The sequence below is a fragment of the Oxyura jamaicensis genome, chromosome 4 (genome assembly GCF_011077185.1).
Source record: "Oxyura jamaicensis isolate SHBP4307 breed ruddy duck chromosome 4, BPBGC_Ojam_1.0, whole genome shotgun sequence".
Taxonomy (NCBI): Eukaryota; Metazoa; Chordata; class Aves; order Anseriformes; family Anatidae; genus Oxyura; species Oxyura jamaicensis.
The window spans coordinates 389,174-402,035 of NC_048896.1; the positions used below are offsets into that span (position 1 = coordinate 389,174).

The 12,862-nt window shown below is 43.8% G+C and overlaps 1 protein-coding gene across 1 annotated transcript; it reads left to right on the forward strand.

Moving 5' to 3' along the window:
- The first annotated feature begins 3 nt into the window (after window positions 1-3).
- LOC118165526 (probable G-protein coupled receptor 83) lies at window positions 4-9,365 on the forward strand. Its single transcript, XM_035323593.1, has 4 exons — window positions 4-3,291; window positions 5,598-5,723; window positions 7,406-7,539; window positions 8,042-9,365. Exons 1-4 carry the CDS (start codon window positions 2,917-2,919, stop codon window positions 8,664-8,666), a joined length of 1,260 nt encoding a protein of 419 aa, XP_035179484.1. The 5' UTR covers window positions 4-2,916; the 3' UTR covers window positions 8,667-9,365.
- The last annotated feature ends 3,497 nt before the right edge of the window (window positions 9,366-12,862 follow it).

Here is a 12,862-nt window from a genome sequence, read left to right on the forward strand (position 1 = left end):
AAAAAACACTTTTCCATTCCCAGGGAGATTTCCAAAGTTACCAATAGGAATTGAACCAGATTACTTATGCTAACAGCATAAGATTTATGACTAGCACCTGGTGCAGAGCATTGGAAAATTTTAACTGGGAAGTTCAGACCTTTCCTTATTTTAGCTGTCAAATAACAAAATAAACTTTTTTTTTTTTTTTTTTTTTTTTTTTTTTAAGTAAGTGGTTTGATGTTTTGTTTCTTTGCTTTTTAGTTTTGCCAGACTACTGACCAAACAAGGATCTGAATTTTTATAGCACAGCTCTGATTTCTTTGGCCATCATCATCACTTATCCTACATTAGATCTAATCAGAAAATGGGTCTTCACTTCAATTAAAATTCCAATGGCTTGATATTTCTTTTAGACACCAGAAATAACTAAAAATGAAAATGCTATATAACCTCATGAAAATAAAAAGTTTTAAAATATTTTGACTCAAGTAGTGCCAAAATGAGAAAGCCAAAAGTTTTCTATAGAAATAAAGGCAGACATTGAGCAATTCAAAAGTAGCAGAGTACAGAGAAAGTATGTTTGAAAAAGTGCATTTCTTGCTTGCTTTCTCCACTTAAATCAGAGGAGCACAAATGTTAAGTTAATGATGCATAATGTAGACCTAGGTCCACTAAGATGCAGCTCAGAACATTTGTAAGTGGATAATAACAGCAGCAAAACAGCTTGCGATTGCTTAAGTGTTCGAATCTTTGACAGAATAAATCAATTCTGCAGTGAATACTTTGGTATTAGAAAGTCCTGCCTTTGGCACACTAGGTCATTTTAAATGGTGTGTTTTCAAATGTGTACCTAAATGACCTTATGCTAAGTTGTTCTTCTAGTGCATTACAAGAAAATAAAAGGGAATGAAGGGAAATGAGCACATCACAGTCACGTGCTGAAGGAACTTGAGGGTGAAGCCCTATGTCTATTCCCAGTGCAGGTCCCCAGCCTACACTGTGTTGCAGTGGAGACCCCTGTGGGTGCACACACACGTACATATATATATATATATAAAGTTGTCTCAGCCTTCAAGAAATTTACAGCGTGTGTAACAGTGACATTCAGTGTCCTGGACAAACCACCAGAATTCGAGATGAATCACCAGATGTAGAGAAAACGACCTTCCCGTCAGGACATTCTAATTTCATGGTAATGAGATTAGAGTAATGCTAGCAACAGGTTTCTAAGAGGACAGGAGGAATGGAGTTTCACTTCCAACAGCCAGTGCCAGCTACTTTTTTGAGTCTGAACACCTGAAGATTTCCCAGTGGAATGTAAGAGATGCAGGCATGAGGACTGGCATCACCCTGGCGGCTGGTTACCTGTCCCCATCTCCGGGGGAGCTGCTGGGGGCAGCAGAGCAAGGAGAGCCGGTGCTGCCAGGTGTGTGCTCGCCACCAAGCCACAAGCAGCAATTTCCGACAGATTGCATCTCACGAGGACACGTGCAGGGAAGCAGTTGCTGTTTCATCTTTGTTAACAGGAGCTCTGCTTCTGATATCATGCCTGCGCATCTCTACACCTTTTATGTTTCTGAAGGAAGTACTCTTGATTTATCATCCTCCAGATCAAATCCTGGCTGTGTGGGTTGGTGACCTTACACAGCAGAAATGAAGAGGAAGAAGATGCAGCAGCCTGCCTGCAGGTTTGTGCCCTAAACCAGCTGTATGCCAAGCTCAGTCCCAGTGGCAGGGCACATTGCAGAAGCACTAAAGCAAAAGACTCTGCAAATGACGTTGCCTGGAGAGGAAGGGAAGAAGAAAAGAAGGGATTTCTGCCTGTGCTACTTCTGACCCTTTTGCTCCTGCTCTCCCCCTGCCCTGCACAGCAGCAGGCTGAGCTGCAGTAGGTGTCTCCATGGATGTCAGCAGCACCCCGAAACTTCTGTCCTCATTTTCACATTGCGTTTCACTTTTTACACTGTGCTCTGCACCATAGGGGACCAAGAAGGGGACAATGCCAGGCACAAATCCGGGAGAAATCTGAAGACAGAAATCTTCAGATGCTCTCTGGAGGCAGAAACTCTAGAAGGCAGAGAAAGATGCTGCAATTTAGTAAAGACGCTTCACCCCACAAAGCTATTGTGCTGGGTACACAGAAGGAAGGAGGAGGAGACAGGGAAGATAAGGGCACATCCACTCTGTATTTTGCTGCTCTGCTAGAATCTGCAAATGTCACACTCTCCCATCGTCTATCTGTGGGGCTGCAATCCATCTCAGGATAAGCTAGGAAGAGTTACACTATTGGCTATTTCATATGCAGTGTGTCATCTGGCAGGCTGTATATATCACAGGGAAAGCAGGGACCACTCAGTCTCTGAGCAAAGCTGCTTCCAGTGAATAGCTCACAGATACTCTGAGGATGGAAATAAATGGAAAAGGCTTCCCTTGCTTTTTTAGCTCTGACAAGCTCTGAAAACTGCTGGGAAAAAGACCTGATTGGTGAAGGACTATGTGGAAAAGCATTATAGCAGTTTTCCAAGGAGAAGTTGTGGGAGAGGAGCAGAACAGTGTCCAGAGGAAAATATTCACTAGGATTTCTTCCTAGGTGCAGAAAGAAAGTGTTTGGGGATCTTTGATATTTCAGCATCTGCACCAGCTCCTGTGTCAGGACATATGGGACTGGAAAAGAAGAACAGCAGCTGGAGCATCCCTGGAGTTAAGCTGACGTGTTATCAGCACGGGAAAAAGGACCCATTTATCAGCTCTTCTATGTAGTTTGCAACTATGGGGCATATTTTTAAAATGCAAGGGTGTGTGTTCACCCCTGCAACCGCTGACTTTAGCACCTGAGCTCCCCAGAAGGAGGGAGGGCAGAGAAACGTGCAGCCTGCCCCATTCTCTCCAGGGTGCCAGGGACACAGGCAGCACTGGAGCTTTGCTTCCCAAGCCATGAGCAGACACACGTGGTTCCCTTTGCAGTATATCTCCAAGCCCTTCTGGAGAGCAGAGAATCACACCACCAGCTTCTTCTCCACACTGTACGGCTTCCCAAACCAATCCTTCTTTCACAGTGATCTGGACCTGGAGGACCTGGGGGACTTTGGCAGTGGGACCAGATATGAGGGCGAGTCCCAGAGCCGGACGGTGAAGGCTCTGCTGATAGTAGCCTACTCAGTGATCATCTGCATCTCCCTCTTTGGAAATACGCTGGTGTGCCACGTGGTTATCAAGAACAAAAGGATGCACTCAGCCACCAGCCTTTTCATTGTCAACCTGGCTGTTGCCGATGTGATGATCACCATCCTCAACACGCCCTTCACGCTGGTAAGCTCCCAGGGGCTGGGTGCAGGGCTCTGTGGAGGATGTGGGGCAGGCAGGGAGCTGTCCTCACACACACACCACGCTGAGCTCTGGCTCACTGCTGCTTGGAGGTTGGCTGTGAGGCAGGGACGGGTGCGCACATCCAAATTCGGGGGCATGCATCCAGCCCCCACGGGGTTTGCTGGTGCCTGTGTTTGCCCGTCAGGGCCATGTGCATGTGTACTGCCTCAAAAAGTAGCAGGCTCATACTCAGACTTTCTTTTCAGCTCTTTCCCTGCTCCTTTTGTATCCTGCACAAGCTGCAGCTGTGCCCCCTCTACCCCCCACAGCCCCTCACACAGAGACACGGACTGGGGCGTTCATACTCCCACCTCCCAAAACCTGCTGGGGGGCATCCCTCCTCTCTTACTTTCTTCCTCGCTTTCAGGACGATGTCAAGATGGGTCTGTTCTGCTGGTCTTTTGATGGGGAAGGGAGCAGGGACATGTTTGACACTAGAAAGCACATTAGCTGTCAATTTACTATGGAAACAATGCAAGCAGGGTCACTCCTTGTGAAGACGATTGCAGGAGAAAGTTTGAGATCCTCACTGAGCCATGCCAGCTTGGCGTGGCTGGGGTGCTGTAACTGCTACTAGGAGCTGGTTGTCCCTTGTTTACTTTTGGTCATTAAATAATTCTAACTATAGAAAGAAAAATAAAGAGTGAAGTGGGAAGAATAAACTGCTGCACTTCTTGCCCAACTGCCGGTCTATAAACAATGTGTAAGTAGGACTGTCTGTATGGCTGAATTTTACAAAATCCTCTGGTTCAAAAGCATCCCAAATGCTCCTGCTTTCATCCTTGCCCATAGCTGTCCATGGTGCTCTTCTGCCTTCCAGAAGCATTTACTACATTGTCAGTTTGAATTTACCTTTCCTTACACTGATCCTATTCCTTTGGTGGTGTTTCACTGACTTACTCTGGTCAGATTTGCATCTGTTCATCTTTAGGGAAAGGATAGTGCCCTCCTGAGTGTTTGCACAATAGTTAATTATTACAAACTAATAATTAAATTATTGTAACCCCTCTTAGATTAGAGCTTTACATCAACTTCAAAGAAAGAGAAAATGCTACAGTTTCATTGACAGACTCATTACTACTAGAACTGTCTCTACGGGAATTTAATTAGGATTAAAATGGTAGATTAATTGAGAACATTAGCTAGTCTTGACTAATTTTCTGTGTGGACTTATGTTCTGTAGTAAATGTGCCTTGTTCAAATTAGCTTAATCTGCTTCCAAAATGAGTTATATTAAACATTGCACAGTAAGGAATAACTGTGTGCAGGGAGTAAAACCACAGGTTATTTGGGATAATTGGGATAATGTAGGAAAGCCGCAAGAAGCAACAACTTCCTGGGATTTTCTAAGAAATGCCACCGTGCCCTTTCCACCGCGGTCTCAGGGCAGGCTCTAAACTCTCTCTGACTACAGTCTCCCCAAGGGCAGTGGGATTTCATGCCTGGGGGGAAAATTTGTACACTAGAGGTCAGATCAAGGAAGGCAACCCAGCTTCTAAAGTGTTAGTTGCTTTTTCATCTGGAGGGGAAAATTTTCCTCTCCGTTTGTGTAAGCTAGATGACACCACTGATATTGCTGTCGGTGTATCACAAACAATGCGACATGAGAGCCATGCTCAGAGATCAGCATGAGAGCCAGACATTGCTGTCCCACTCCGTATCCTGCTGCTGAGAGGGTATCCTGTATGCTGGTCCGTAACCTGTATGACCACAGGGCAGCTACATGGGGATGCTCCTGACTCAAGGTGCTAGCTCTCTATTTCAGTGCCCTCAAAGAGTTTTTCTTTCATGAATTTATCTCACAGAGTTTTGAACCCATGCAACTTTTGGCATTCACAAATGCGAACATTTTAACAATGACAAAAATGCAGCTGTCTTTAAGGAGACAAGCGAATGTTTTTGCGTGCAGACACTCATCGAGAAATCAATAGAAGATTTCTTTGTGTTTTCCAGAATAGCCACGTTATGTGTACACATGCACACACAAACAGACATACACAGAGCAGTACTCCAGTGGATTTGTTTGCTCAATATAATAAATCTCACCTCTTTTTCAGAGACTTTTGCACAGTCATTATTTCCCCCCAAACCTGAGTATAATAATACATCTACAAAGGATAAGAAAACTGTATCACAATATTTCTTCCTTAAAATATTCCCAGGAAGACTATTTGTGACTCTTCAGGTAATGCACAATTTTAATCTTTTTTTTTTTTTTTTTTTTTTTTTTTTTTTCCTCTGTTCTTCAGGTGCGGTTTGTAAGCAGTACCTGGGTTTTTGGAAAGCTGATGTGTCACGTAAGCCGATTTGTTCAGTACTGCTCCGTTCATGTGTCTGTCTTGACTCTTGCTGCCATTGCTCTGGATCGGCATCAGGTATGCAATATACATCACACCTGTATTTGCTAGAAAATAGTGAACCAAATGTATAGCTTTTTTCCCCTTCAAGTCCCAAGGACTGGAAACCTGTGCTGTCTTGGGAATTAAGGAATGAAGGGCAGAGATTCTAGCTTTTATGCTGGTGGATGTACAAACTGCTTTTGTTCAGTGATGGTGATCAAACACTGCCCAGACAGGTTGTGGAGTCTTCATCCAAAACTCATCCAGAAATGGTCTGGCGCAGCGTACTCCAGGTGGCCCTGCCTTCTGCAGGGTTAGACCAGGTGGTCTCCAAAGGTCCCTTCCTGCCTCAGTGACTGTGTCCTGAAGCGTGGCGTGAATATATTCAAACATCAGCAAGCCCAAACATTATCTCAGCATTTATATATGAAGACTTTTACAACTGTTAGGCTTGTCCCATTATTTTGGGATGCCTGGGACTGGCAGTGGAGAGAACTGTGCTAGTACATTCAGCTTAAGACGAGAAATTCTCTGCGCTGTCCCTCTCCCCAGCAAAACGATACTTCTTGGCAAATACCAACCATAAAAACTGCATAGGCCAACCAATGAGCGCAAACAGGGTTTTCCTTGAAGGATAATGAAATTTGTCATTTTTGCTAAGGCTGACAGATGCTGTGCCCTGGGACAGCAGGCTCTGCAAGGTACACTCTTTGGGCTTACTGTGTATTTTGCTTGCAGTGCTGGAGCCTGCAGTAATGGTTGTTACTGAAAAGCACATGGTAAGTGACACAGCTAGATGAAGGTGAAAACAGTAACTGATTCCCCTCCGATTGTCTGGGATGTGCTCCATCTAGTGCCAGAAAATCACAGTGACTGCCAGAGTACAGACCATCGGCTTCTGTCTTTTATACCACAAAAAGTTTGTTAGCCTGTCCCTTCCACAAATAACCTTGCAACTCCTGAAAGCACAGTATTCCAATAGCGAGGCATTTTAACTGGCAGATTCTGGGTTGATGGCAAAGCATGGCGATGCATTAAGAAATGCTGGTTTAACTACGAGCAAAAAATAATTGCTGTTAAACGCAGTGGAGTAAGCTCCTCAGAACTAGAATTAGCTGGCCTGGCCCAAGGAGATATAAATAGAAGTAAGGAGATGTCACTGAGCAAAGAGAAAGCAACACTTGACTCTAAAAATATTGTTAGTCCTGGGAGGTATCAGAGCAGACAGATGCTCCAGGGGAGTTGTAGAAGCTCAATTAAATAAATATTTATAATGAGACAAGAAAAAGATGCAGAAAAAAATGCCAAAAAATTCATCAGCCAAGAAATCGCGTGGATGACATGATAGGTCTATTTTTAATTATTATTATTATTATTTTAATTGTGTAATATAATAATCTGTGGGCCATGTAGCTCAATGGACATATAACTTTCATGATCTCTGAATTCAAGCTGATGGTGACACTGAACGTGATTTTCTGCTCAGGGCACAGGGCCAGCAGCAGCATTTAATGCTCACATAGCTCTTTACATTTTCCAGCCCTTATACTTTCAGAAGTCCCTTAAGATGACACTCTCCTGCCCACCTTATAAGACTGGAAGGATGCAGAGCTGCTGCAGCATCTCAAACTGCAATGTGAGGCTGAAAGAGCTCATTTGCAGCTCATTTTTATCAGCTGGGGACATTTTAAATCCTCTGGATTGGTTGTTCTCTGCAGGTTATCATGCACCCTCTCAAGCCGCGCATGTCCATGGTGAAAGGAGGGATTTGCATCATTATCATATGGGTTTTGGCCAGCTGCTTCTCATTGCCTCATGCCATTTATCAGACCTTGACAAGATTTTATATCGGGTAAGACTTTTACACAGTGCTTTTTTATTTGACATAGTTCTACCAAAGTCCCACAGATTCTAATGCATGCATTTCTCCGTCTGTGTTACTAAAATAGAAAGTATGGTGAAGCAGAGAAATCTTCCTTATATTTCACTAGGCAGTGAGTTTCCCTCAAAAGAATAATGAAAATCAATTAGATTGCTTTCAGGCTTGTTGTTAGTTGATTTCGTCTCAGAGATTCAGTGCTGTCATTCGAAGCAGGCACAGGAGAGAGGTGAACAATTGTTAATATGGATGATTATTTCTTTTCTGGGAATGTGTTTAAAATACCTTCCCTGGAGCCAAAGGTCAGACTTAATGTGAAGTTCTCAAATGAGAGAGGCCCTCGCCTGTGTTACTGAACGAGTTCTGCTCTCTGTGCCTTTACTGAAACCTACAAGAACACTTAAGATGCTTGTCCTCCAGGTGTTGCATGCATTTGGCAGAGGGATTAATGGTTCCTTATCTCTTTGATCTTCAGGAACAGAACAATACGAATGGTCTGCCTACCCAGCTTCCCTCCTCCTGCTGACCTTTTCTGGAAGTATTTGGACTTGACTACTTTTGTTCTCTTGTATGTCCTGCCCTTGCTTGTGATCTCCATCACATACACCATGGTAGCTAAGAAGCTTTGGCTGAGGAATGCCATTGGGGACATCACGATGGAGCAATACTATGCACATCAGAGGAAAAAGAAGATGACACTGAAGATGCTGATGGTGGTCGTGATTGTGTTTGCTGTGTGCTGGTTCCCTCTGAACTGCTATGTGGTGTTGATCTCCTGTAGGGCTATCCACAGCAGCAATGCTCTGTACTTTGCTTTTCACTGGTTTGCCATGAGCAGCACCTGCTACAATCCCTTCATTTACTGTTGGCTGAATGAGAGCTTCAGATCTGAGTTGAAGTCTTTGCTGTGCGTGTGCCGGCGAAGGAGTGCAGCCCAGAGCCATGCTCTGCAGTCCATCTCCCCTCCGTTCAGGCATGCCTGGGTTGAGAACTGCCATTACAAGAGAGGCAGCGCCTGCCAGAAAACAAGAGCAACCTCCCAGAGGAACTCTGCAAAGACAGACATATCCAGTGTCCAGCCAATCATGGCAGAGAACTAAACCCTTGATCTGATGGCCAGGCAGCATTCTGTTATAATTGCAAAGTCACAGGGAAAAAATGTATTGGAAAGGGCTGCTGGAGATCATCTAGTCCAACCTTCCTCCCAAAACAAGCTAACTTCAAAGTTCAGTTGGGTTGACTGGGACCTTGTCCAGTCAGGTTTTCTGGTGATTAACTGCTCATATGTGGGTTCCAGAATGAAGTGTGTAGTGTGAACTTTTCATCTAAACAGTCAGCAAAAATTAAGAAAATTCTTCAGTAGCACACCAAATCTTTCATAGCCTGAGCAAATGAAGAGAACCTATAGACATGAACAATGCATACTGTTTTAAAATAGGTGGTTTTTATACATATAGAAACACTGCATCGATTCCACCCTTTTGTTTATTTGTAATTTATTTAAGATTAATAGTATCTGTAGCCATTCGCAAATTTCCACCCACAACATCTTAGCTGTTTACTCTGCTGTTATACAAATTACTCAGCTCTGCTCATCTGATTCATTGTGACCCAGAAGTGTTTATGCCAGTACCATGTGCAGATGTGCTTCCTGGTGAAGGAAGAAACATCTCAAAAATCACGAGAACACAACTTAGAAACAGGACAGCAAAAAAGTTACTCCATTCTTCTTTCAATTGTTTCTTTTGTTCTGTAAAAATTACTCCTAGTCACCACAAAACATTGTTTAAACTGCAGTGTCTGGTCAAGAAAGAAATTATGGAAGTGAGCTTATTATCAAGCACTAGCCAGCTGAGGAACAAAGCCTTTCTTAGAACACATGCCACATACCATTTTGTTGAGAACTGATCCAATGCCCAAACACCACCTGCAAGCCAAATAAATGATTTCAGAGTAATTTTGCATTTTTGCACTTTCTACTACATTTCTTTTGTGATGTCTTTCTATTATCTGCATAGGCGATACTAAATTGGAAGTCAAATGTTGATGGGGAAATCATTTTATGGACTGTGTGCCAGTGATCAGTGCAGGCACCAGCCTGAGCCTCATAGAGAGACTGTCGTTCCCAGTGGTGCCAGCAAGTTAAACTGGTGACTCCAGGGCAGCTCCGCAAGCTGGAACATGACAGCTTGTTGGGTATGCTCCGAGGACTGGTGATACCAGAGGCTATCACCCCGGCCTCATATTCCAAATCAGGGGTGGTGACTTAACTGTCCTGTCACTTACCAGCTGGGAACTGCCCTGTGACCAGTTTGTGCTGGGAACACTGGCTAACTGTAGGCAAGCAAACTGGGGGGGAGAGGGGGGTGGCTCCATGTGTGAGAGGGTGGCTTGCAAACTCACGTATGGGCTGTAAGGTCCATGCAGAAAGATGGCTTTCTTGAGCTATCCATGAAAACCTGGCTAAAAATAAAAGCAGTATGCAAGCACACAGAGGTGGTAAAGTCTGAACAGCGGTGACAGCATGGACATGGAGACCAAGGAGGTGTTGGCCACTAAGAACCTGTCCTAGGTGTTGGCCACAAGGAAAGTGTGAGTCTGAGTGAAAAACAATATACTTTTGGAAATCAAGATGCTTTGATAGGCACACAGCCTGTTAACGTGTAGCCTGATACTGTATTTGCATCTAATGAGGAAACTGTGAAGCTGAGGGAGGGGTAATTGTAAGGCAAATCTTGTAAGATTTGTGAGGGGAGAGGCTAGCAGTGAACCAGACAAGGAGCAGAGATGACACTTCACTTGGGATACTGCAAAACACCCTGGCATATCCAATTCTAGTGCTTTAAGTAAATGCTCGCCTCTTACAAATGGCAATACCTTGTAAGTGTCATGTCTGTGGGAATTACTTGCAGAAGGGTGTGCTTAGGGAAGGAAATTGAATTTTAAAAATGTCTTCAGAGAATGAGCACCCAGGACTCAGATATCTTCTCTAATTCACTCACAAGAAATGTTTTTGACAGACTTTTTCATGCAGGCTTTATCATCTGAGTGCTTATTTTACTTACATTAATAAACAATTGTAAGTGGAGCTCTGAATGGAGCTGGCACAGTGGAGGCACACATCTGAGTCTTTCATTTTATGTTACAGCTAAGAAGCATAAACCTGATATTATGACTAAGATCTCTGGAAAAGCTGGAATTCAAACCAATGCAAATGGCATTTCTATAAAGTGACTGTCTGCAGTGTCTCTTTAAACAAGATGACTGTTGCTAAAAGCAAAAAAAAACATAAAGCAACTGAACACAACATTGTTAAGGTGAGCAGTAAATACAGTAATTCACTGAGTACAGTGACCTGACCCTGTGAGCTATGTACCACCCAACAGCAAAGCCAAGATATTTTTTTCCAGCTGTTGCTGCTAGGAGGTGGTTGAGGCAGCACCAAAGCCAGTCCTTTCTGTTTGGCCCCAATGCAAAGGCCTGTTAGAAAGGGTCGATGCGACACAAACTCCCCAGGAGACAGGGGCCAGCACTGCCCGCTCTGAACCCCCATCCCAAGCCATGCAGCATGAGAGGGGCTGGGCACGAACATGCTCAGGCACCTTGCCCCAGTGGCTGCAGCCCAGCGCCTGCAGCCCAGAGCCTGCTCCTGCGGCCAGAGCTGGTGGGAGAGCCAGGACCCTGCTGCATGGCCTGCCCTGTGCTGCTGCTGCACGGGAGGAGGCGAGCAGCTTTGTTTTGCACTGAGAGGAGCAGCTGACAGCCAGGAGCTGTGGGCCTGGGTGGTGGCTCAGAGTTTCATAGCACCTGGCAGGGCTTTAATTGCGCTTGATGGAGTGAAATACTTTCTGAAACCAGAGCAAGATCTCTATAAACAGTGTTCTGGGAAAATTACTTATTTTTCTCCTTGGAAATAAAAGACACTCTTATGAAAGCTTGGTGAAGAACAATATTACCATGCGGCACAGAAGAAATACCCATCTTTCTCAGTAACATACGCAAAGCATGTCTGGCACTAAGCAACTTCTCTGAAGATGGAACTATCCTTTTTGTGTGCTAATAGTCTGTGCCATACCACATTATGCTATAGAAGTGACCTTATTTCTTTTCTATATAATACTTGAAAAAAATCAGAAGTCTGAGTTTCTTCGCATGGTTGTATTTTACTCCTTTAGCAAAAGCAGAAAGCAACAAAAAGCTGCTTCTTTTCCTTCCTACACGACCTGATTTGAAGTCTTGAAATGGAAGAGCCCTCACTAACTTCAGGCAGGTCTGCATCGAGCCCTGGGCACAAAGGACAATTCATTTCTCTGAGACTTGCCCCCAGCCGCAGAGGGAGAGGCCAAAGAGGTGTCCTCACCTTCTGGTACAGGATGTGAGTAATGCCAGGGGCGAGCAGGGTTAGTCACATCCGGAGCTGTTAGACCTGGGCCATTAATTGGGTTCAGTTTACAGCACCATTACAGCGCAAAGCACTGTGGTTCTCCCGTCATAAAGACCAAATGCCTTTATTTAGAGAAACAGCGTAGTAGAAACAGAGAGCTACATGTAATCAAGGGAAATGGTGAAATACATCCATCCACTGAGGATGATTCTAACTGTGAAAAGAAGAAATGTGAAGTTTCGCTTGTAAGGCTGTCAGATTTGTCTTCTCCTGAAGGAAGAGAAAATGCTCCCAGTCACATTGCTATAAAGTTGTCAGACTGGTAACCTGAATTTAGACAGATTGGGATTATTGCTATTACTAAATATTCCAGTGCTAATTGTGCAGGATGGAAGTTCACTAGTCGAGTAATCATTAGCTAACTGTATAACTATTAAGCTGGTAAAACTAATAGCAACTCTTTATTTCTACTGAGGACTTTGTTCATTTTTAAATTTTTGTCACTGATTCAGACAAGAATTGCTCCTTGTTGATTATTTTATTTTCTTTACAAGAAAGGTATACCTGTCACAACGCCATTATTTGTGCAGACGTTGTTGTCTGTGAAGATGTAAAAAAGCAAACCCAGTATTTTACATGACAAAAAGAGAATCCATTCTTTTTTTTCCTAGAACAAATTTCTTCAGCTTTATTGAGTGGAAAATCCTCATCTGCAGTACCTGTGCTCACCCTTGAACTTTCCCTAATTCGTTTTCATTTTTAATATTCTTCTGACAAGAAGTGGACAAGAGTAAATGGGTTTTCTATTGACATTCAACTCACAGAAATCTGGTGCGAAGCTGTCACATTGATTGCTTAAAATCTGACAGGCTGTTTATTGACATGATGCTGTTCTTGGTTATGCCACCACAA

Coding starts and splice junctions, on each gene's coding strand:
- LOC118165526 (XM_035323593.1), top strand. CDS start 2,917: ATGAGCAGACACACGTGGTTCCCTTTGCAGTATATCTCCAAGCCCTTC. Junction 5,724..7,405: donor TTGCTCTGGATCGGCATCAG/GTATGCAATATA, acceptor TGTTCTCTGCAG/GTTATCATGCACCCTCTCAA. Junction 7,540..8,041: donor TTGACAAGATTTTATATCGG/GTAAGACTTTTA, acceptor TTTGATCTTCAG/GAACAGAACAATACGAATGG.